This window comes from Pseudopodoces humilis, chromosome 1 (assembly GCF_049639895.1).
Source record: "Pseudopodoces humilis isolate 2021_Gansu_Grassland_sample_001 chromosome 1, ASM4963989v1, whole genome shotgun sequence".
NCBI classification, from domain to species: Eukaryota; Metazoa; Chordata; class Aves; order Passeriformes; family Paridae; genus Pseudopodoces; species Pseudopodoces humilis.
The window spans coordinates 107,735,271-107,759,057 of NC_142200.1; the positions used below are offsets into that span (position 1 = coordinate 107,735,271).

Below are 23,787 nucleotides of genomic sequence, written 5' to 3' on the forward strand. Positions count from 1 at the left end.
AATGCTGCTAACAAGCTCTGACAATAAAACCTTTATGCGATTTCTTTGGAAAGGTTGTGTGCACATCAAGGAGGCATTTGCACACATGATAACAAAGGTATTTACACTCCTGTGTACTCCATGGCTAAATAACTCAGAATCAGAGAGTCAAACACTCCTTACATTTGGAATGTAAAGGGATCACCTAATACAACTCTTCTGCTCAAAGAACATGCCCAGGGCCATGTCCAGCCAGATTTTGATTATATCCAAGGCCACGGACTCTACAATCTTTCTGGGAAATCTATTCCAGTATTTAAATACCATCACAGGGAAAAAGTTTTTTATTTGGATGGGATTTTCTTGTATTCCAGTTTGTGCCCACTGCTTCCATTCCTGTCAGTGGAAAGAGTTCCATTTCCACTTCATTTCCCACAACAAACACTCCTCACTCTTCCCTATCAGGTATTTAAACACATTGAAGAGATTCTCCCAAGCCTTCTCTTCTTTTTTTGGAAAGACAATGCCAGCTCTCTCAGCCTCTCCTCATATGACAGATGCCCCAGTTTTTTAATCATCTCTGTGGCCCTTCACAGGACTCATTTCAGTGTGTCCATGTGTACCTTGTGCCTTTTGGAACCCAAAACAGAACACAGCACTCCAGAAATGGCCTCACCAATACTGAAGAGAGGTGCATCATCTAATCACTTCCCAGGTGCAGGACTTGCATTTTCCTTTGCATTTGATTGCTGAAAGTCTTGCTAAAGCCAAAATAAACAATATTCATAGCTCTGAATGTCTCAGATTGCCATGATATTTCGAAGATGAACTCACAGTGACATGGGCCAGTTCCCTCAGGTCTTGGAAGCTCAGACACCATGTACATGTGCACATCCCAATTTTTGAAATATCTGCTAACCTGATCCTCCTCTACCAAGGATAAATCTTCACTGCTCCAGGCTTTTCCATAGGTCTCAGGGGCCTGGGATTCTTGAGGGAAAATCTTACCTGTAAACTGAGGTGAAAACAATGTTGTGTAGCAGCCTTTTCCACATTCTGTGTCACCAGATCACTGTAGTAGTGAGCCCAACTTTCCCTCATCTGCCTTTTGCTGCTGATGGACCTATAGAAGACTTTTTTTTCCCTTTGTGTCTCTTGGCAGATTAAGCTCCAGATGGGCACTGGCTTTTGACAGCATTCCTGCACACTTTGACTGCATCTCTATTGTCTGCCTGTGTCGTGGTTTTAAAGCAGTAACTAAAAAATTACTTATTTCTATTATAGCTTTCTATTTTTCTGATGCCAGTTACCCAGAACTCTTGTCATCAGTTCACTCCTCCCATTTCACATCACTCTGAGGTGTGTATGGGTCATGAGTCTAGGGATGTCATTTTAAGGATGAGTTATTCAAAGGCAAAAGTCTTCTTCATCTGTCTTTGTGAGCTCTACTGGAAAACAGGTTTTCTCATTGCCCCCCAAGGCTTCAAATTTTTGCTTCACTCCGTTCCAGCACTTCACTGTATCACAATTACTCTACTTTTTACTCAAAATCCACACTTTGAACACTCTATTCCTCCCTATATACTCTGTCATGAATTAAAGGGTTTTTTTCAAGACCTTATTGTCCATCTCCATAGCTTTAACAGAAAAATATTTCAGCTTATAAAGCATCTCCTTATTCTCTACCTTTTCTGGAGCTTAATTATTTTCTTTACTGTCTCTGATAGTTTATAAAGTCTCTTTACATGTTGATTACTCTCTTTTTCCTTTCTCTGGATAAAAGGATTAATCTGCAAGTCTCATCTGGGCAATGAAAGGGTTAAAATCTTGCCCAGGTTTTGTAGATGGTTCTGTGATCTCTGCCGGAGCAGCAGCTGGAGTTGTCTGTGATAGAAGATTCTTCATGGCTGCTCTGGAGAGTGTGGTCGCTGTCTCAGCACGTCACAGGTCCAGAGCTTTTTCCTTTCTTTACTCGGCAGTCTCTGGTGAATTCAGTCACAGCAAAAAAAAAACTGCAGCCAAGCCAGGGACCGGCCTGGCCCGGTCAGAGCCCGGGGCAAGCCCCGCAGGCCCCATCTCCCGGCCGGGAGCCGCTGGGCCCAGCCCAGCCCCCACCCGGCCGCATGGCCTGGGCAGGGAATGGGAGGCCAGCCAGAGGTCTGCTACCTTTCACAGCCAGGGAACAAAGAGAACAAGAGTGCTCTGACTTTACATCTTAAGGAGGTGTTCACAGGTTGACTTCACTTTTCAATGGTCAAAACTGCTGTCAATTCTTAGAAATGACTGATAATTGGTCAGGAGGAAAGACTCCCATCAGCCACCAGCAGCTTCAACTTCCTTAGCTCCCAAAACCACCTTAAAGGTAAAGCCACCCCATGACAGCCTGGATGACTCGATCCTGTATTGAGTACACCTCCTAGTGTATTAGTTCTTCATATAATTTGAACAAAACACCTTTCAAATTATGACAAATAGATTTCCTTTAGAGAATTGTCCATATCCCTTGTCAAAGCTCAGCTGCTGTGCACACGATGCCCCAAAAGGAAGTCAAGATATGCAGCAGACTAGAATTAGTGGATCTAAGGAATAAGAGTGCTTGACTGGCAAGGGGCAGCACTGGGCTCCTATAGCACCAAATTCAAGCATACCAAAAGATCTGAAAAGAAATTCAGAGGTCGAAACAGAGGAGAGGAGGTGGTAAATCCTGTGAGTGACACTGAAATCTGGTATCTCACTGTAAGGGTGAAATGGTACAAATGAAGGATTCTCAGGCACTATCAGAACTGACACTGAATTTCAGTTTCATTAGAAAATGTTACTGTTCTCAGAAGCCTATTAGCTGACAAGGTAACAGGGTTGGAAAGCTTTAAAGAAACACTAATTATTTTGGTAGAGACAAAAAAGAGTGAGTAGAGACATATACTATGCCATCAGTATGAACAAGATGATACTACGAAGAGAGGAGCAACTAAAAGGATGGAAAAAACCACTTAAACTGTCTGGTTAGCAAGGACAAAAAAATTACATAATTCCATTAATATTACCCAGTTAACAGTTTTGTTGCTCAAGCTAAGTTCCCTGATTGGAACTGATGCTGTAAGCTGTCTGTTCCTCACAGAGGAAAACACACCTTAACTGAACTTTTATCTGCACAAGCAGTTCAGGCTCAGACTGGTATAAAGGACCTCAGGTTTTTTTAAGCAACTGTGTTCAGTTTTCTAGCCAGAATTTTCTCTTTTTGCATTTTAACTCTTACAGTAGTATTCCCACTCTTTTACAACTACCACTTACCTTCTTTAACTCTTCTTGAATACTTCTGCCATTTTCCTCTGAGGACAAACTCTCCTTCTGGTTTTCCACATCTATTCCAGGTTCTGATTCTTTTTCTTCACCAGATGATGTTTCCTTGTCACTCATTTTAGCAGCAAGCTGAAATAACCTGGATTTAAGCTCATCCTCCATAAGTTCAGGCTTGACATCATGGTGCTGATCCTCATTGCTTATATCAGTTTCTGATAAATCATCAAAATCCTACAAAGACATTAGAGAAAAATATATAATTCCTGTGTAGGCACAGAAAGAAAAAACAAACAGCTTTCTAGAAAACTGTAGGTATGATCACACTGCAGGGAAGCCAGAAAGAAAACACATGAAGTGTTCTGATAAAAAAGGAATGCCAGTAAACCAACACTTGCTGGATTATATTCATCATTCCTGCTTACATTCATGTTTCCTAAAAAGGAACTATCTAAATGACTGTGTATATGTGTGTCCTGGGGTGACTTTATGATACTGGTATCCCCAATCGTCTGGTTTATGTTATATATTAAGTTCTGCACCTTTAAGACTGGCTTTGAGAGCAAGAGAGGGGGAAGAAGAAGCGCGCAGTTTGTGTTAAGGAAAAACATCACTCCCACACATCCCGCTCCTGGACTGTGGTGTCTGCAGCACGGACAGACAGCGGGACAGAGCTTCTCTCTGGATTTTTAGTTAGTTTTAGCTAGCTGAGGCAGAGGAGTTCCCTAGACCTTTGTTTGTTTTTTTCCCAATTTTCTTGGATCTGTGCAAGCCTGCTCTGGACTGAACACCCAGCCAAACCCCAGGAGCTCACGCCTGTGGCCCACCGGGGCCTGGGCCTCGGCACTTTCCAGCGCCAGAGGGACTGATAAGAACCTGAGCGAGCCGAGCTACACCACATGAAAAGGACTTTTCTTCCTAGACTTGCCATCCCATCGAACAGCAAGAGGTTTTATTATTTAATATTACTCAATTTCTGTTAAATAAACAGCTTTTTCCACTTCTCTCTAAGGAATTTTTTTTTCTTTTCCCGGACCAGTTAGTGGGGAGGGGCATTTCCCTGGGGAAATCCCCATTTGGAGTTTTCCTTCCTAATTTGCCCTAAACTAAGACAATGTGTGCAACTAAAAAACATGCCTGTATTCCCCATTCCCAGCACTGCCATCCCTCGCAGGCACAGTGCAGATAAAAATGCAGTGTGGGAATGAAATAACCTGTAACCTGGCAGTCGTGTTCAGCTTTCAGTTGAAAGCTGTGCTCACATTCCCTGACTGCTTGGTCTTGAGCATTATCCATGTTCTTCTTAAAGACTGCTGGAAAGAAGTTTTGAAAAACTTCTCTTTTGTTACATGATGTTGCTTAAGACTGTCAGCTTTCCCAGTGATTATTTGCATAGATAGATCCTCTGCAGAGATGACTTTTTTTCCAAATGCCAACCTCCTTGGAACAAATTCAGTCTTCAGGAGCCCCTCTATTCTGACTCTTGGATCCTTAAAGCTGGGAAACACTTAAAGGGTCAGTTAAATACAGTGGGTGCTACAGACTTGGCCACAAGTCCCATTGGAAGCTGAAGAGAAGCAAAATCAGGGTGCCTGCCCAGCATTTAATAAGGTGGAAAAGGGGTTAGTTTTGTCAGCCCTGCTGACAAAATTTGAGAATATCTCATAGTTGTTCTAAAAACTAATCCCCAGGTATCAATTAATTTTCTGGATTGGTTCTGTCTGATTAGAACCCAATTTGACCTGATTTCCACTACATTCCCTGGAGAGACAGGCACCTCCCAATGGAACCTTCTCCACCTATAGCATTTGCTGCCTTCTGGAAATGTTCTTTCTCTGCTGACTGCTGAGAGAAAGTTTTGAATCATTAGCTTGTTAGGTGCTTCAGCCAAGCCCATGAAATAAGATGGTATTAGGTGGGTTTAAAAGTGACAGATATTTTGAAATGGAGCATAATTGTGCAAAACCACCCAGAAGGAGGCTATGAAGAATTCAGCCTGGAACCAGAGTGGTAGGCACATCTCAGCAGGTCTAGGAGGATGATTTGGAGCAATTCTCAGAGATGAAATTATTCCTATCTGCCTTAGGATCTCATACTGTGACAAGACCAGACACTGCTGGAGAGACTAAAATCTGTGTTCTCTCTTCCATTCATTTGGAAATATATAAACAGGAGCAGCTGCAGCAGCACTGCTCAGGGGTGAACCAATTGCCTCCAGTTCTCACAGGAAATGTTAACTGCCCACTCCCTCACAAACCCCACCCACCAAACTGCTTTTAATGGATTGACACATGGTGTTCATAATGTCAGTTCTCATCTTTCATACAGTAAACTGTACTGGAGTGCTCAGCACTTTCTCAGTGTTCTGGACAATTTCTGTCTGCAGTTATTTGCAATTCAATCAATTATACAACTAAATTATTGCTTTATAGCAATATTCATCCTTCAGGATGCAGAAGACCCTTTTAGAAAACCAGGATTGATGGAACAACAGAAACTTGAGAGCTACAATAGAAGGGCAACCATGGATTTATGCTGAAATTCTTTTCCCAAACAATCAGCTTTTGCAGAATAAAGAGCTTTTTCTGCTAAAAAGCTGTTCAATGATCAAAAACAATATTTCAAACCAGCATGTTTTCGCTTCAGTTTTGTAATATGACATGCTTTTATATACATGCAAAAGACTGGTGTATTTCACCTTTTAAATTAAAAATGTCTGTCATAATGGTCTTTCCTCAAACTGCAAGAGTTTTCTTGAGACATTTCTTGCACATCACTCCACAACTCATTACAAATATCAGTGTTACACCCCAACCAACAATTTGTCAATGACCAGTACTCACAAATCACTAAACTACTATTAAAAAATCCCTGAAACCTGTTGCTGAACCAATCAGTCCATCAATTTGTACCCAGGAAAGAAACGATCATAACTTACGTGATATACAGGATAGAAAGCACAGCTAAACTGTGCACTTGTATTTTATGAGAATACAGTTTAGTGAAGATATAGCTCATTAAACCTGAGCTATTTACAGCTAGGTATCTAGTCTAAGCTAATTACTGGAACCCCTCTTTACTTGTATTACCTCCATTTATTTAATTGGTACCTCCAAAAACCTGCTCTCATCTACCTAAACACTTTGTTTAGGATTACAGCTCTGCCCTAGGGATGTGGGCTTACTCTAGCAGTGCTGATGAAGATTGAGCACAGTTTACCTTGAGGTTAAATCTGCAAGGAAAGAAGAAAATCCCATTCTATGCAGACATTTGAGCAGATCAAGCTTGTTAAGATAATAATTTGGCAATTTTTGTTTAATGAGCTTACAGATACATATATAAAATCTAGTGGGAGCAAAGAGGGAGACTGGCAGTCCAGAGTGGTGGATTTTCCCACCCTTCCTCCTCACAGCTGTACTGACAGACTTCACTGTGCAGGAGGACATGTGTGAGTCTTCTGGGGGCTTCTTAAATAGATCTGCTCAACTTTAGATGCTTAGCAGCTTTATTGGAGCAGCAATGCACATACACACCCATGGAAAGCACCACTGGTTAATCTAAAGAATCTGTATAGACAACAGCAATATGACAACTTCTCTTGATCCTGAGAAAATACCAGTCTTCATAGGATCACACATGGCAGCAACTTAAAGATCTTTTTGTTAAGTCTGCCAGCACAGATGAAAGTCTTGAGATGCCTTGGCAACCCCAGGGTCTCATCCAGCATTAGCTGAATCTGTGTTTTGAATACACATTATTTCTTGAGGGAGGACTCATCTTGAGAGTATTGACTGTATTATAACTGGGCTCAGGTATGTCTATTACTCCTTTTTTAGCTTTCTAACCTCCTTTAAATGAGCAGATTATCTATATTGGCTAGAGCTGTTAATTCCTGTATACATGCAGAGATAATGGTACCTTACACTGCTGCACTTTGTGGTCTCTGTTAATAGCAGGCTGCTTGACTTGTGTGTTGGGCTTTTCAGAGAGTGGCAGCAAATTATTTGTGAGGAGATTATACCTCTTTCATGGACTGACAAGTTAAAAAATGCATTAGCAGCCATGAAAACAATAAAATGAATACATTGAAAAGTACTATTATTATTTAGTAGATGCTGCATTAAATTTTGTTATTCTTTACTGTTCATGTTTTTACTCTTTCTGGTAAGTTTAATGACATTTTTGTATCATACAAATCAATGTGTAAATTCCCATTTTCATCTATCAGCAGTATATTATGCTAAGAACTGCAAACAAGAATAAAAGGCTACCATTTTATCTGAAAACTGAGCTTCTGTGAGAGCTTGGCAGACTGACACAGTCACAAACCCAGTTTCACTAAAAGAAAATCAAGTGTTTCTATGCAAGCATAAGTCTTTTAGGAGACAATGAAAACAAGAAATATACTTTTACTCATAAACAGTGTCCAAATCCTTGCACACAAATTGCTGATAACACAGTCAGAGTGGACAAAAACCAAATACAAAAAAGGATGTTCCAGATCAAAATCCATGCTAAACTATAAATTCCTGAGAGAAAGTTCCCTTCATATAGAAAACAAAAAATTGGAAACTGAAGTTTTTAGGAGAATACACAAATTGTAAGGTTTGCAGGCAGTTTCTCAGCAAGAGCCAGAGTGATTTCAGGGAACTGTTTTCAAAGAATACATCTCAAGCGCCATCCCGTGGGAACAGGCAGTCTGACAGTGCTCACCCCTTACCTGGCTGCAGGGCAGGAGGGCTGTAATTAACACATGAGGTCTCCTGATCAAAGGAACAAACTCTTAATGAGGGCACTTCTTTCACTTAAAGCAATTAAGCCCCATCACTTTGCATCAGAAGCATAAGAACTTCAGCTACATTAAGCAACAATCATATCCTTCTCTCAAAAAGATAATGAGAGCCAATATATCAATATTATCATTACTAAAAGTATCAACTATTATTATAATTATTAATAATAAGAGCAGATAACAATTGGTGGCTTGAGTGTCCATTTTTTGTAAAAAGTTACCATTTTAAAAATTGTCATAAAAAGCAAAGTTGCATTTTCCAGTTCAGTTGCCACAGAAATATGAGAATTTTGTGGTACATAAGCAATCAGATATTATTTATAGCAGGACTTTGGTTTTATCAGGACAGTTTTCATATCTTGCTTCATGACTGTGTTTGTGGCATCTCTACAGACAGCTCAGTAAAGAAGCTTGTTCTTTTACTTATCGTTAAGCAAAAAATTCCACATACACAGCACATCTTGGTATCTGTTCTCAGGTTTCCCCTTCTAAGTCACTGTAGACTTTAAACAAAAAATTCTCTCTCAGCCACAAAGTTGGCATTCCACTGTTGTGTCTAAAAATATATTAAAAATAAAAAAAACATGCCACAGCATTATCCTAATCTAGGAACTGGATCCTTATCTAAAAATACCTGATTTAAAATTGAAATTCAGTTGTGAGTTATGAACTGACTGCAGTTTTTCCAGAACATAACTGCCTACAGCTCTCTAGACTCAGAGCAAAGAAGAAAAAGGGCTTGTTTCCATCTCACTGAGAAACGTGGACAGTAGAAAACAAAGCAACCTTCACTGTTTGAAAATTAAAAATGAAACCCTAGCTTTTAGACTGATAAACAGAGATCCTGTTCTACAATGCTGATGAAAACATAATGGTTAACAAATTATCATTTTATTATTACAATGCAGTAAAATAAGATTATATTCCAATGCAGTAAAGTACTGAAAAAGTGTGTTTCTTCACTGCAGTTGACATAATCAGTTATTCAATCTTGGTTCAACAAAAGTTTAGAAGAGTTTGTATGATCTCTGCAAACTTTGCATAATCTCATCATGTGAAAAGCTATGCCTGGTTTAAGACCTGCAGTCAATCTTTCTTAAGTCTATGCTGTCTGCAGTTCTTCACACACCTACACTGTAATTTTGTAGAACTGTTTATATGCAGGGCTCTCCCTGCTGCAGCCTCAATCATTTTACCAAGATCAATACATTATTCTGGGGAATATATGAACCTGTGACATCCCTTTAATCTCATTTTCCTGAGCAATGTAAATGATGTCTGGCTAATTCATTTTCAAACATTCCTTATACACATGACAATTTTACTTGCTTCCTAGAATTGTTCAACCATGCAGCATCCTTGCTCTAAACTGTGGTAGTCAGTCCATTCCTGGTGCCAGCAGTGCATGTTTGCCAGAGGCTGGAGTAAAAGTTCTACAAATGTGAGAACCAGCTGTCAAATCAGCCACCCCTGTGTGCGTGTATGTCCAAACACAAAGTAAACACAGGCAAACCCACCCATACAGAAACTTCCTAGTGAGAATTTAATTGCTTTGTAAACAGTGGCATGATCTGGAGGCAGTGTGCCTCTTCTTGCCCCATCGAGGCTGAGGGAGCAGGGGAGCAAGAACAGTCTCTTTTAGCCTCAAGGGTAAAATGAAGGGGAGAGTGGGTTAGAATCCTGCATCTCGCACTTTCAGCACAACAGAGAGGTTACACGAGACAAAGCAACTCACAAAAGACTTGGAAAGAAGAATAATTTCCATACCAGCTTGCACTTTGAAGCACACACTAAGTTGCTAAAGGGTGCCATCATGGATGTTTGGGAAGCACCCTGCCTTTCTGACCTCACCTGGATGAGCATGGGAGTTGTTTAGATTAGATATTACCAAAAATTTCTTCACAGAAAGGATTATCCAGCCCTGGAACAGGCAGCCCAGGGAATGGTTGATTCACCATACCTGGAGGTATTTAAAAGATGTGTAGTCTTGGCATTTAGGGACAACGTTTAGTTGCAGAGCAGGGTTAACTGCTGGCCTTGATGATCTTAAAAGTGTTTCCAATCTAAATGATTCTATAATATCTTCAGGACATTCTCTGTGAACTCTGATCTTCCATGCTCTGCATAATGTATATTGTGACTAGAAAGACACAGTATGAATACAGACACATAGAGATCATGCACATATACACAAAGCCAGAAAGCTAAATGCAAAAGTCTGTGTATAGGATATGGTCTTTGTGCAGTCCCTGTAAAGCCCTGTAATTCTTCCTGATGTTCTAAGAAGTCAATAATGGCCACGGATGTGTCATCAGATCACATTATAATACATCATACTCCCCTTCAACAACTGTTGATTTTAAATATATGAGGACACGAGTATAAATGAATCAGTACAGAACACCCCAAACACCCACACTCTGTCCTAAAAGCAGATGGAATGGGTAAGAATTAATGACATCCAGCATTAAAGGCCTGCTGAAATCCTAGAATCCTAATACTGACTTACAATCAGCTGTACTGATGTTTTTCTACAGGAAATACAGGCTAGTTTCACAAGGAAAGAGGAACTGTTCCAGGCTAAATTTGATCAGATAGCTTTAAAACTGAATCAGGTGGCCCATAATCAGAGGCACAAGGAGAAGACAGCCCTCAGATCCTTGCTTCAGGCTTACTATTACTCTGCTGCAGCAATGATGCAGCTTCAGGATTTAAGAGGGGTAGGATGTGGGAAATGGAACTGGATAAGGGGTCAATATTCTCCTGAGCTTGTGTGCTTGCACTGCTAACAAGATTCTGAGGGACAAATGGATCCCTCAATATCAGTCCCAGGTCTGGACAAACTCCAAATAGAGGAGACTTCCTGGCTTCTGGTTATCCATTATCTGTAATTTAAAAGAAATGTTTGCTGTCTTCAAGCTGTGTGAACAGCTTGAGAACTGTATGAACTGTTTGAGGTATTACAGTCTGGGTTTTTTGCTTGTTTGTTTGGGTTTTGTTTGTTTTCTTAATGAATTGACAAATTATTTAAATGGAAGTAGTTTGCAAACACTCACCCTAACACATCAGAACTCACCTTAAGGTGATCAATTAAAAACAGACATCACTTGGACTGGATTTTGCAAAAAGCCCTTTTTAAATTTCTGCTGCTCATTAGCTTTAACCCTTACCAGAATATTTGTAGACACTGAAGAGCAGATTGCCAGGCAAATGAGTTACTTCTTATACCAAGAAAACAGAAGTAAAAAAAAAAAACAACAGCACAACAAAACAAGTGATTAATTAACATTTCTTAGCTGTTAACAAATCCTGAGGGGTTTTTTCTTAAGAGCACAGTATTTTATAACATTAACAATGTCTTTGATTGGATGAAAGTGGCCTATCTGAGAAAAAAAGTAAAGCCTGTCTAACACCCTACTTTTTCTTCTTATTTAGGAGACATGATGAAGATAAAGCTTGCAAGAACACTCCACCTCCCACTCATGATTCACATGATGTTGCCAGCATAGCTTAGTTCGTTTTGCCTAGCTCTTCTTGAGAATACATTTGATAATTTGATAATTTGATTACCTGACTTAAATTCTTCTTGCTGGCTTTTGTCTGATTCTTTTCTTCACACAAGTCTTCAGAGATGGCTTTGTTCTTCTTCCACCTTCTTGATCTCTTTTCTAAATCATAATGGACTTCTTCAGTCTCACTGCTGTCTGAATACTCCAAGCTAGTTGCCTGTGGATTGAAATTTACATCTAGTTCTCCATGGAAGTGCTTCTTTTCCATTCTGGGCATATCACTTTGAGTTCTGCTTTGCAACCAGAGAAGTTTGCTAGGTCCTTTAGCTTCCTGGGAAGAGTTTACTGAAGATGTTTCCGAATCGGAGAACAGCGTCTCAGTGTTGGTGTATAACCCAGAGGAGGGGGAGGTCACTGCCTGGTACTGATCATTGCCGTAAGCCCACTCGGTGCCATACTGGGAATTGGAGTAATAGAAGTCGTCTGGCAATTGTCGAGGTCTCCGCCGCAGCTTGTTCAAGGCCACGTTCCAGTCATAGTCATCCTCACTGTCCGAGCCCATCTCGTCATAGGCAGACACAATGCTGGACTCGTTCTCCAAAGCTCTGAACACCTGACTCTTTGGTTTGGCGAGCATTCGAGGACGAGGCAGAGCGACATTCTGCAAAGCCACCCAGTTTCCATCGGTGCTTTGGAAAACAGGAGGCGGACCTAGGAAAAGGAAACAAGAACAACTGTGATCACACTGTGAACGGCTGCTTTTACTTGCCACAGACTGAAAGTTTCAACAAAACTAACAAACAAATGCAAGTGCTGCTGCCACATGAACTCCCCCATGCTGACAGCCAAGCTGCCCTCCTGCTGAGAACCCACCACTTTAAGTCATGGTGATGACTAAAACGGGAGAGTACTTGGACCAAAGTTTTTTTCTAAAAGAATGATTACGAAAGGCCAATGGAACATAAGCACACAGGCATGTATAAGTCCTGAGTTTTGCAAATGTCTTTGATGCTGTGTGCAGTTCTGGTCCCCCACACTGAAAAGGAAAGATGGAAAAAGAATCAGAGAAGAGCAGCAAAGGTTATACCAGGTTCTGAAATGGTGTCCATTCAAGGAATGATTAAGTAAGCCAGAGCTCTGCCATCTGGAGGACAGAAGACTGAGAAAATACACGCTAAAAGAGATGTGGCAATCTCTTCCAACCTAACTACTAGAGGGCATGAAGTGAAGCTAGAGAAATCAAGAGTCTAAACAAACAAAAGAAAGAAGTGGGATGCAATGGATACCAGACCTAGGGAGCTTCTTGCCTAAGGTTGTCCTGGATGCTTGAAATTATCTGTGATAAAGCTGAGATTCTCCTTGTGAATGCTGAGGAGAAATCCACTAAAATTTACTAAATACAGAAAAAACACTTCTAGCTGAGACAGTCATTAAATTGAAAGTTCAAGAGGTTTAGAGCCTACTTGGAGGCAGTATGAAAAATACTTGCTTTGTCCTTATCTCTCCTAGACTCTTGCTCATGGCTGCTGTTGCTGTCCCCCAGACCAAATACCAAACGAGCTTTCTGACACAAGCACTGCTGCTTGTGTCCTTCCACACTTTCAGAGTATGTTTCACAACTCCAACATAAAAACGAAAAAAGTCACAAAAATGGTCAGAAAGTTCTCTTTAACTCTCATAACTATGAGAACTGCATTTCTTCTAAATTTAGATTTAATTTCCAATCAAAACTGAAAATTCTCCTCATGGGAAATATGGATGTGTGATGACTGCCTTCTGCAGCAGTTGAAAAATATATAATGCCATGGATTTACACAGTAATCCAGCCTACTGAATGAACTTTTCAGACTTAAGGATTCCTCCCATGGATTTTAATTTGTTATTTTCAGAAACCTATAGAAATACTTAATATAAACCATTTGTTTTCTCAAAATGTAAGCAGAACATCACTATTTTTAAATGCACACAGTAATATCTTGGTCTGTTGTAGAATATAATTAGATGGTTACAAATATAAGGATGAAAAGATTACTTTTTCCCTGGAACTGTTCATAAAGAACATTAGTATGCAGCAAGCTATGCTTAGTTAAAAAAAAAAAAAAAAAAGTCTGATGTGCACTACCAACACCAAAACACCCCTCCCCCCAAAAAACCAAAAATTAAATGGTAATTAAACTTAGGAGCTGTAAGAGTTTTATGACAATTTTTGCATTCTTTACTCATTTGAATCCTTTTGGCTTATTTTGGCTTCCTAAGTTGCAAGTCACTTCAGAGAACCTGAGAAAATACAGTTCTTACTCCTGCTTAAAAGAAAATTAAAATAATACTAGTTGTCTTGTATCCGTGACCAACCAAGGATATAACTGAAGTGTGCAAGGAGAACTAATAATTCTTTATTGTAATCCCTGATTTTGGAGAACAAAAACCAAACTAACTATCAAGCATAAGAAACTTCTGCTTGCTTACTTTTCCCAAGTATACTAACTAATCTAAGTATAGGGTTCTCCTGAGAGCTCAAAACATCATTCCTTCAAACAGAGCCAACAGCTCTGCAGGATATAAATCTCCAACAGGAATTCAGCTGTGTAATGGGGAGTCACGAACTTCTTTACTCCCCCAGACCATATCCCCCTTATTCTAATTAACAACACCACGTGAGAATTGGTTATTCAACCTCAGTTAACTGAAGAAAGGACAGGATAGTAGTTGATTACATCTTAGAGGACAAACAGAGTAGAAAGCCAATGAGAACTCTATATTCAGAAAGTTGACTCAGTTTTATCCCAGTTTTATCCTACAATGTCAAGTGCTCCCTCCCTGATTTTTCAAAATGAAGTCACTTTTTTACACAATTCTTGGGGCTTAAGCTGTAATTCATCCATATGAAAAGAAAAAAAAAAAAGATTTAAGAGGTTTCATTGTAAGACTACTGATAAAGGGGGAAGAAAAGGACAGTATCCTAATTTGGCTCTTGAGTCACCATTTAAACCAATATGAACTGTAACCACAATGAATTGTGAACTACTTTTAGGCTACATGCCTAAAAAGCCCATTGATGTTACCATATAAAACTCTTGGTTGAGATTTCTCTTGTTTTCTGTATCATAATACAAAGCTGCTTATTACTGCATAGGTGAGGCCATATTTACAGATATTAGCACAATCAGCTTTTTACTATTAGCTCAATAGGCACCAGAATTTCATCACAAATGTGGTTTTTAGATAAAAGAAGCAGAATAAATCCTCTCTGTAGAGCAGCTGGAAAGAAACTGGGTCAATTTGTCAGTCTGCTATGGTTAAGCAATTGTTAAATACTAAATTTCTCAACAGTTGAATGCAATGGGATTCAAGTGGGTTCTTAAATTTAAGCACCAAATTAACTGCTTTACTGAAAATAGGCCTTCTACTAAAATGCCCAGGAGAAAAACACTCCTGACAGTGGGTTAATTAAGAAATTCACAGAGTAATGCAGACTTGGTTAAGTCAGATTTTAGTAGTACTTTAATATTAATTTCTTTCACAGGGGAGGAGTAGTATTGAAATTGTCTAAATTTCAGTCTCCCCAGTTATCAACTGGCGTTACAGATAAATAAATTGAACAAATGGACAGTCCCAGTCCCTGGTCCCTAAGAAACCCAAAAATACGGCTTGCCCAAACCCAAAACTGCTTCTGCTTGCCAGCACCTAGTGAGGCAGCTGTGGGAGTTACAGCACCAGCAAACTCACCCCACAAAAGAGAAGTTTTCTGCCTGTACAGCTTCATGAACCAATACGCTACATGAGTCAGATGGGTTCTACAGCTGCTACAAGAGAAGATGCAAGAACAAACAGATTCTGTCATGGGATGGCAACACTTGGAGCCAGGGAATGCTGCTGCAATGAGTTAAGCTCTTGCCCTTGTGCAGCTGTAGGGGTAAAAACTAACCAACTCTATGGTAAGGGAGTTGCCTGGTGCTACACTCTTGTGGCCTCACAAATGCTTCAGCCAGAACAAGAGAGGCAATGGCAATGGGACACCCCAAGAGCAGGAGCCACAACTGCAGAAGAACAGAAAGGGCTAGGTTGGAAGGGACCACAGTGGGTCAGCTGGTCCAACCAACCTGTACATGGCACAGGATTGCATCCAGGTTCTTGAATATCTTCAGTGAAAGGGACTCCACAGCATCTCTGGGCAACCTGTTCCAGCGCTTGGTCACCTGCATAGTGAAGAAGTTCTTTCTCATATCCAGGTGCAGCTTCCTGTGCATCAGTTTCTGCCTCTTGTCTCCTGTCATATTGTTTGGCACCACTGAGCAGAGCCTAGCTCCAGCCTCTGACACCCTCCCTTTAGATATTTATTTACATTGATATCTTCTTCCATTACAACCTGTCTTAATGTCATCTAGAAGTAAGCAGGGAATCGCATTCTATCCCAGGGTGTTGATTCAGGAATGGAGCTGACTTGGAAAGCTGCTCTCCATCCATCATCCATATTTACATCCATACCCAATGCATGCTGATAGAGGTCAGATCCGGGGAAACTGCTGGTGTGTGAAGTTCCTACTCATACAGCCTCCTCAAACTAGTCTGGAAGCACCAGTGAGTAGGGCTGCACAGAGAATTTGTCAATTCATCAGGGCTGAAAATAAAGTTGTTAGGAGTCCTTCAACTGGAGGACAGATTGCCTCCTTGAGCTCTTGTGTCTTAGAAGCTCTGAAATGCATCCAAACTACTTGTCTAAATTTTGTAACAGTACAAAATTTACTTCACAAATATACAAATTTTGAATATTTTTTTTTAAAAGAAAGTTAAGATAAGCAATGACATAGCCCAATGAAACTGTGACATGGAAACATCAAATATACATTTTACATGTGACCTCTGAAAGCACAGAGGTCAGCAGAAACGCCCTTGAGAAAGTATTTGCTTCAAGTTGTACTTTTTCCACATGTGAGTGAGAACCAAAAAATAATCTTATTCGTACTAGAAATATTTACTTGTTTCATTTAGCCTGTCTACACTCTTCCAGCTGGGTAAAGCAGAGCGCTTGCGTTCCTTCTGCTTCCTGGACTGTCCCTTTTGCTGCCTCCGAAGAGCCTCAGTCACAGATGATGCAGGATCTTGTCCTTTACTGGTCAAATCTTCACTAGCCAGGGAGAATGCAGACTGAGACCTCTGTGGGATTAAAAATCAAAGAGTGCAATTTAAAAATAGAAGTAGTTAATTATCCAACTCTTTACCATAATTAATATTCACTTACCCATAGAAGCGTGGGATCTGCTAACATCACAAATGGGATTTAATGTATTCAAAAGAATTCAGCATTAGATTGCTTATTTATGTGCATTTCTGATGTTATGCAAAGAGGCAGGAAATTGTTTATACGATCATGGACCAGATGGAGAGAAATAATTAAGGTGAAGTTGTTAGGAATGTACTTGGTGAGTTCTGATATCGAACTGCTTTGACTCAAGTTAGCCAGAAAGGGATCCCATAGTGGTGAGACATGATGATCTATTGTTGGCTCAACAGGCCATCTGGTGTAACAATTTGCAGAAGTTAAAAATTAAAAAAAAAGCAAACAAACAGCCTGTTCCCCAGAAACAGATATGAAACTCAACCGATTTTAATGCAGAATTCTGTTTGCTAGGACATACATTCATAACACCCAATACGTTGAGCAGTTTTATGCTGTCTTACTAATGAACTCAACTTAGCCTACAATTGCACATCTATTTAGTTCTAGGAGGGTTACATTTCAAGGCATAATAAGGTAAAATACTGTTGTGATTGTTAATCAGCCTGACTGCTACTGAGGGGAAGGGACTTCCCTTTGGTTCCACATTAATAGATCAGACATAATAGTTTTCACCTAGGCACAGAGAAGTCAGTCAGTTACAGAAGATACTTTTAAATTTGGCCCATTTTAAAAAGCTTTGAGTGCTGATCTTGTCCAGCTGATTTCAGTGGAACTCACACTTGAATATCAAATCACATATGTAGTTCTAGAAACAAGGCTTTCCGAGCTCGAGTCAAGTTGCCTTCCCATCAGAGTCAGTAGAAGACTGTATATGCCAGGTTTTCAAATGGCTCAGCTGCTTTGCACAGGCCAAGTTAGCCCTCTCAAATCTTTGTACATTTTTAGTGATGTTCAAATTACAAATATTTAGCAAAATCTATTACTCTCAAAAGGTCCAGTCTTTGCCTGTATCAGAGGTCTACTTTGCACTGGGGCAGGTGAGGTAAAGGAGAACTTGACTTTCAGTTATTTTCAAGTCCATTCAATTCCCAGGGCAGCATAAGCATTGCTGGGAGTCCTTCTGGCTCGAAAGCCACGCTTATACCATTTTCTGGCTGCATCTCCTCCCATATGAAATGCTCCTCTGTGGGACCCATGTACCATGCCAGAAGATTTAATTAACTGCAAATCTTCCTGTATCCTTGGCTCAGCAGTCAAAGGAAACACAACTAAGCACCAGGGTTTAGTTTGGCTTCTGAATTCATGAAGAAAAGCCAGAGTTATTGCACTAGAATAAAATATTTTCTATAATGACAATGACTGCACAACTTTGGTAATCTTGTCCATACAAAGACACAGGTGATGCATTGGAGTGTTTCCTTTTATATTTAGTGATATAAACTATTCACAACATGCTCAAAGTAATTTTACTATAGGGAATCTTTCAGGTGCATCACTTTTACAAGTTAGCCATGTTCAAGTGTGTATTTAGTCTGCTCCAAACCTTGAACTAGGTCTTTCATTGGTGAAAATCATCTGAATCCTTCTTAACCCTGAGAAAGTAATAAAATAAAATAAAATAATTTAATGCAATGCATACAGATACATAAATGGTTTCATTATATGAAATTTGTTCATAGACTTTGATTTCATCCTGTCAGGATATGTGGACAATATAAACAATTCTGCAACAAATTTGCCACCTGAACTGTGCCAAGTTTTAACTGCTGTGGCTCATTTCACTTCATTGTAAAGCTAGAACTACCAAACTTGCCATGCTTTCAATAAATTAGGTCCGATGTCTGCAGCATCTTTTGAAATCTTCAAGTTGTCATATACTGGAAGCAGCCAGGTTTTGTGGCTGTCCATGAACATTCTCTCAGGGCACGTTCTTTTTCCATGTACATATAGCAAACACGAGAGATAAGAGATAAGAAGACAAGACTCAGAAGAAGGAATAGCCTACAGTTCAATCAGTACTATCTATTTTCCCTTATTACTCAAAGAACTGGATCTTTGAGAAGCAGAATACCAGGAAGAACTTAAGTAATCTGCAAAAGGGTATCTGGGACTCCAATAATGAGAGCTACCCGCATGTTTGACAACTTTCCTGTTTTGTTTAAATGGCAGCTTCTTGTGTGCCTACTCATCATCTCACAAACCTCAGAGTAAAGTGATGCCACTGCAGTGATGGCAGCATCTGCTCTTTGCTCTCAACTCACCTAAGACCTGCCAGCAGCTTAACCCTGACAACACAAAACTTGGCATGGGCTGTGAAACCTCCTGAAGGAGCTGAGCACTTCTGCCCCCAGGCTGACACTTGGCAGCAAAGCTGTGGCCAGCAGTGCCCTGGCAATTTCAAGCCAGCTTAGGTGCATCCACACTATAGAGCAGATAAAGTTTTCAGAAGGACTAGGAGAGACATACCAGCTTGAAGTATTTAAAAAGGAGAAGATGAACAGCCTGAAGGATGAAAGGAGCTGAAAAACAAGGAAACACAGAAAAGAAGGTGGACATGGTCCCATGTGGTGTAGTAGCCTAGGATCTGACATAAGCTCAACCAAACAAACTTATCTAGCAAAAAGCTGATTTTTAAAAATGGTGTGTCGCTGTTGGGCGTGAAATAAGAAGTGTGGATTTAATACAGCAGCAGAGGAAGATCATTAGAAGGGATTTTACTTTCACTTTTTGGTTATTTTTTATAAGGTGTTCCGATACAGGTTTAACATGATTGGTAAAGGGAACAAGACCTCCCTAGTCCCATTGGTGGAACAAGAGAAAACACACTTAACACAGCTGTACAGTATTGTTTTGAGAACCATAAACTATTTACAAAAATAGTACTTGAGAGAAAAACTTTCTCAATAGACCTTCCCTTGGGAAGAGGAATTTTCACTGACAGGCTGAAAACTCTCTCAGACTCAGAAAATCAGGTCCACAATTGTGTGCTATAACTTCTGGGTCAGATCAGAGGGAAGCTGCTCTCCACAGTTTTTGCAAGGTCTCTGCGGAGCAGGAAATTGGTACTAAGCAGGAACTACTGCGAAGAAATTTCCCAGGAAATTCAGCTGAAATACAGCAAGGGGTAAAGCTTTTGGTGCCTCCAAAGCTTGGCTTTAGGCCATCCTCATTATTTTTCTACACTTTATGTGAATTTTTGATAAAATCTGTCTTGAACTGCTCTGAAGAAGTACCAGCTCCTCTCACTGAGGATGGTTCAATGTCACAGTAGGCTCAAGGAGAGAAAAGTAATGGCATGATAAAACAGCTTGGCTGCAGCCCTGCATTTAGATCCTGAAAAAGGAAGACACTATTGAACTTCCACTCTTCACTACTTCATTTGCAGTTCTGTGTAGTTCTTGTATCTGGAGAGACTGAAATGCTCAACAAGTACCAGTGTTCTAATAAGCTCCAATTCAGAAGAATACATAACTGTACAGGATTAGATTATTTCTTGTTCTGGAAGGAAAAGGATGGAGAGAGAGATAGTAGAATTGTGTTTTACTCAGACAAGCAGAGGTGGAAAGAAAGCATAAACACTCATCCCTGAACAGTTAAAATCACTGGTAGCACTGATAATGACACAAAACAGGAGTGTCAATAGCCAAGCTTGGTGTAGGAACAGGACAGAAGCACATCCTGGCAGGAGAACAAACCAGTCTAAATTGACTCTATTTTTCAGAGCACAACAGCAAATGTTTGCCTACAAGTTTATCTCCAATCAATTAGCAGCCCGACACATGACTCTATCTGAAATGCAAATGACCTCAAGACCTCCTTTTGTTGTTTTTTTGCAAGTAAAGAGCAAACTAGAAAGTTAGTTATTTGGTGTGAGACAACACAGCAAAAGCCCTAATCTTGGCTGGCACATTTGCATCAACCTAAACTCAGCCAGCACCACTAACTCCATAGCCCTACAGCTGCAGCATGGGCCACATCCCACTTCCCTGTGAGCTGATTTCACTGCTTGCACACACCTGTGCAGGCGGCAGAAGCACACATTACTGTGCTGCATCAGTGCCTCTCTTCTTCACAGAGGTAACAGCCCATCTCTAGATCCACAGGGGATATCTTTCCCTTGGGGACATTTGTATGGGAAGCAAAACACTGAAAATAAGGGAGCAGGCTGGAGAAGCCTGCTGGGGGCTGATGCTCCATATGGTTTCCCTGTGAAATATGCATTCCCTGGATGCACGGAAGTATTGGAGGTAAGGCTGGCTACCCTGATAGGCTCTTGGGTCAGTTTGCTTTGGAGCAAGGGATTTTTACTGACTAAATGAAGGAACCATGTCTCTCAAGCTTTATCAACTGCTTACATGCCTGGACTGCAATAAGATCTCAGAGCAGAAGAATCGAAAGTATATATATAAAAAAGAAATACAGGAGCCTAGAAACAATTTTCAAAAGAAGGCAGGAATGTAGGAACTTTGGTTTTAATTTATAAAGACATCAGATAACAAGAAAGGAGCTAAAGATACTTGGCATATTTCCTACCCAGAAATTCTGCTTCCTCCGCAAACAAAAACCCCAACCCATCCACCAAGTGCTATTTTAGGTGTACTTATGTGTTCTAAATGCCCTGTAGATCTGCAGTCAGACACTGCTGGTTTCGGCAGTAAATTGGAGCATCAGCAGATGGCACTGCAGCCCTGCTGATCGTTGCTGTGCTCTGCACACACCCCCCAGAGGCAGGTGCTGCATCCTGGAGCGCTGGGCAGTGCAGCACAGCTCACAAAATACAGCTGGGGCATTGACAGGCATTTCCAGATACTTAAGTTAGATGAGTTCCCCACCTAATGCTGCCTAGTGGCACCTCCTGTGACATGTTTGTTTCAATTATAGATTTCTATTGTGTGGTTTATAATGTCTGGATTGAGAACCTTCATTTTTCACTGAATTAGAACTAAAAGGAATCATCTAATTAATTGATGGCCTTCAGTAAAAAAATAAAAAAGGAGACAAAGTGATTTCTGAAGATTATAGAAAGAAGGAGTGAATAAAAACTAATCCCATTTTCTATTACTTAATAAATATTACATTTTCTATCAGTAACAATTTTCAAGCTCACTCTGCTGAACACTGAGTAAAAAGCAAAACAAGTAACCAAAAGCAAGAATAAAGTTATAAACTAATATGAAGAATATTGAGTCTAATTTTGATAATCTATAGATTCTTTACCTTGAAAACTGCCTAATATGTATGCATATTGTTTAGAGAGACAACATGTAGATTTTGCATTAAAAGATGAAAAGGTATGAGTTTTCACCAAAATATGAAAAAGAATTCCTCTTTCCCCTAAAGAAAAGCCAAAAAGATAATTAAAAATAGGTCCCAAAAGGATGTCTCATCTGATGGGACTTTACAGCTGGATCACACATGTTTTTTCTCTCCTATTTCACCCTGTTTCCACCCTTACATTATGCTTCAGTCTGGTATACCTAGTGAAAAAGTAATTTATTCTGCAATTATTTGGAGTAGATCAAGGACTCTCCCAGGTTCAGGAGAGACTGGGAACCCCGGGTGCCACAAGGCAGCTGCAGGGTGACCACAGCAGGAGCCCTTGCAGACACAGGGACCTCAACACCCATGCTGAGGGCAGGTACCTCTGGATTTGGGCAGCAGAATCCTGTGCTGGGCAAGCTCTGACCTGAGTGGCAGCTACCAAGACTGGCTTTAAGGACTACCTTGTTTATTCAGGGAATCAACCTAGAACTGACACATAAACTCAGATGACTTAAATGCTACCTTGTTGATCCCCTCTCCACCCCTGCAAATTCTGCAGCTATGTCTGCCAGTGGTGCAGCAAATCCCCTTCTCAGCTGCGCTCCGTGAATATAATCAATGCACAGACAGAACCATCAGGTCTGGTAGCAAATACTGTAGCAATCCCTAGGCATTAACAGCTTATGCATCCTTTGGTAAGAAAACTCCCACACCAGGAAGGAGACAGTATGAGCTTGCAAATGGTGCCACTCTGCCACAGCCTATTTATCCTGGAAGGGATTTTTGCTCTGCTCAAATGTATGCAGTCCAGACATCTAGCAGTGGGAGTGAAATATCAAGGGTTTTGAGCATCTGTTCCTTAGTTAATCTTGTATGTGGCAAAGGATCTGTTAACAACCTTCTGAAAAAGGGCAAGAACAGGCAGATGAATAGAAGATTTTCACACTCAATTGAAAGAAAATTCCCTCCTAACCACCCCTTGTGGATATCCCAGCCATCAGGGCAAACCCCCTAACAGCAGGCTGGGAGAAAGCAAAGATGACTGGTCCCTCTCCTGCAAAAGCCTTAGAACATATGTCTTTCTAGGGTCTATCCAAGCCGGCTTTTTGTTCACTAGTGACAGACATATCCTGGCTGCAATGGATTGTTTCTGTCCTTCTACTGGCCTCTTAGACATCTGATTCCCTTAAAAACATTGTTCCTTTAAAAAGACTACAAAAATAATGATTAGCTAATCAGGAATGGGTCTGTCAGCAGGATGAATTGCACAGCTGTGTAGTAATATGTAGAGGCACATTTGGGTGCACATTTATTTTGGTTCAGTTCGGATTAGCTGACCTTGATTAATCAGATGGAGAGGAGGGTTGTAAAGGAGAGAGACAAGAGGTTATTCCTCAACAAACCCATTGCTGGTGGGCATGTCAGTAGCTCTACACCATCACCTATAGTGTAAAAATAAGGAAAAAAAAAGCTGGCCCCACATGTGAAAGTGCTACTGCTTTGTTTGCAAGGAATTTGTAAGCTAGTAATAATGGATATTTCATATTGATCCCAGAATATGAGTAGAAACATCCTTTTATTGTACTTACGGGGTTAACAATTTAGGAAAGTGCCATGAGCATAAAATACCATAGTTTGATCGATGTAATGGATTTATGTGAACAAGTCTATTGAAGTTTGTGGAACAGAGGCTAGATACACCAATGCAATTGTAATTCACACAATGCCTTTACAAGGTACCCTTATGCAATCAGCCATTCCTGCTCCTC

The 23,787-nt window shown here is 40.3% G+C and overlaps 1 protein-coding gene across 5 annotated transcripts in view; it reads right to left on the bottom strand.

The window, feature by feature from the left end:
* The window catches only part of MYRIP (myosin VIIA and Rab interacting protein), a 216,516-nt gene that overhangs the window by 20,875 nt on the left and 171,854 nt on the right, over positions 1 to 23,787 (bottom strand). For 3 of the 5 annotated variants that reach the window (XM_088063388.1, XM_088063401.1, XM_088063385.1), the window contains exons 9-12: positions 16,554 to 16,731; positions 15,678 to 15,773; positions 11,639 to 12,288; positions 3,271 to 3,510 (exon numbers count right to left, since the gene is read on the bottom strand). In XM_088063388.1, coding sequence (XP_087919514.1) covers positions 3,271 to 3,510; positions 11,639 to 12,288; positions 15,678 to 15,773; positions 16,554 to 16,731 — 1,164 coding nt within the window. The remainder of the gene's footprint in view (positions 1 to 3,270; positions 3,511 to 11,638; positions 12,289 to 15,677; positions 15,774 to 16,553; positions 16,732 to 23,787) is intronic. The other 2 variants (XM_005519028.3, XM_088063392.1) reach the window with 1 other exon arrangement.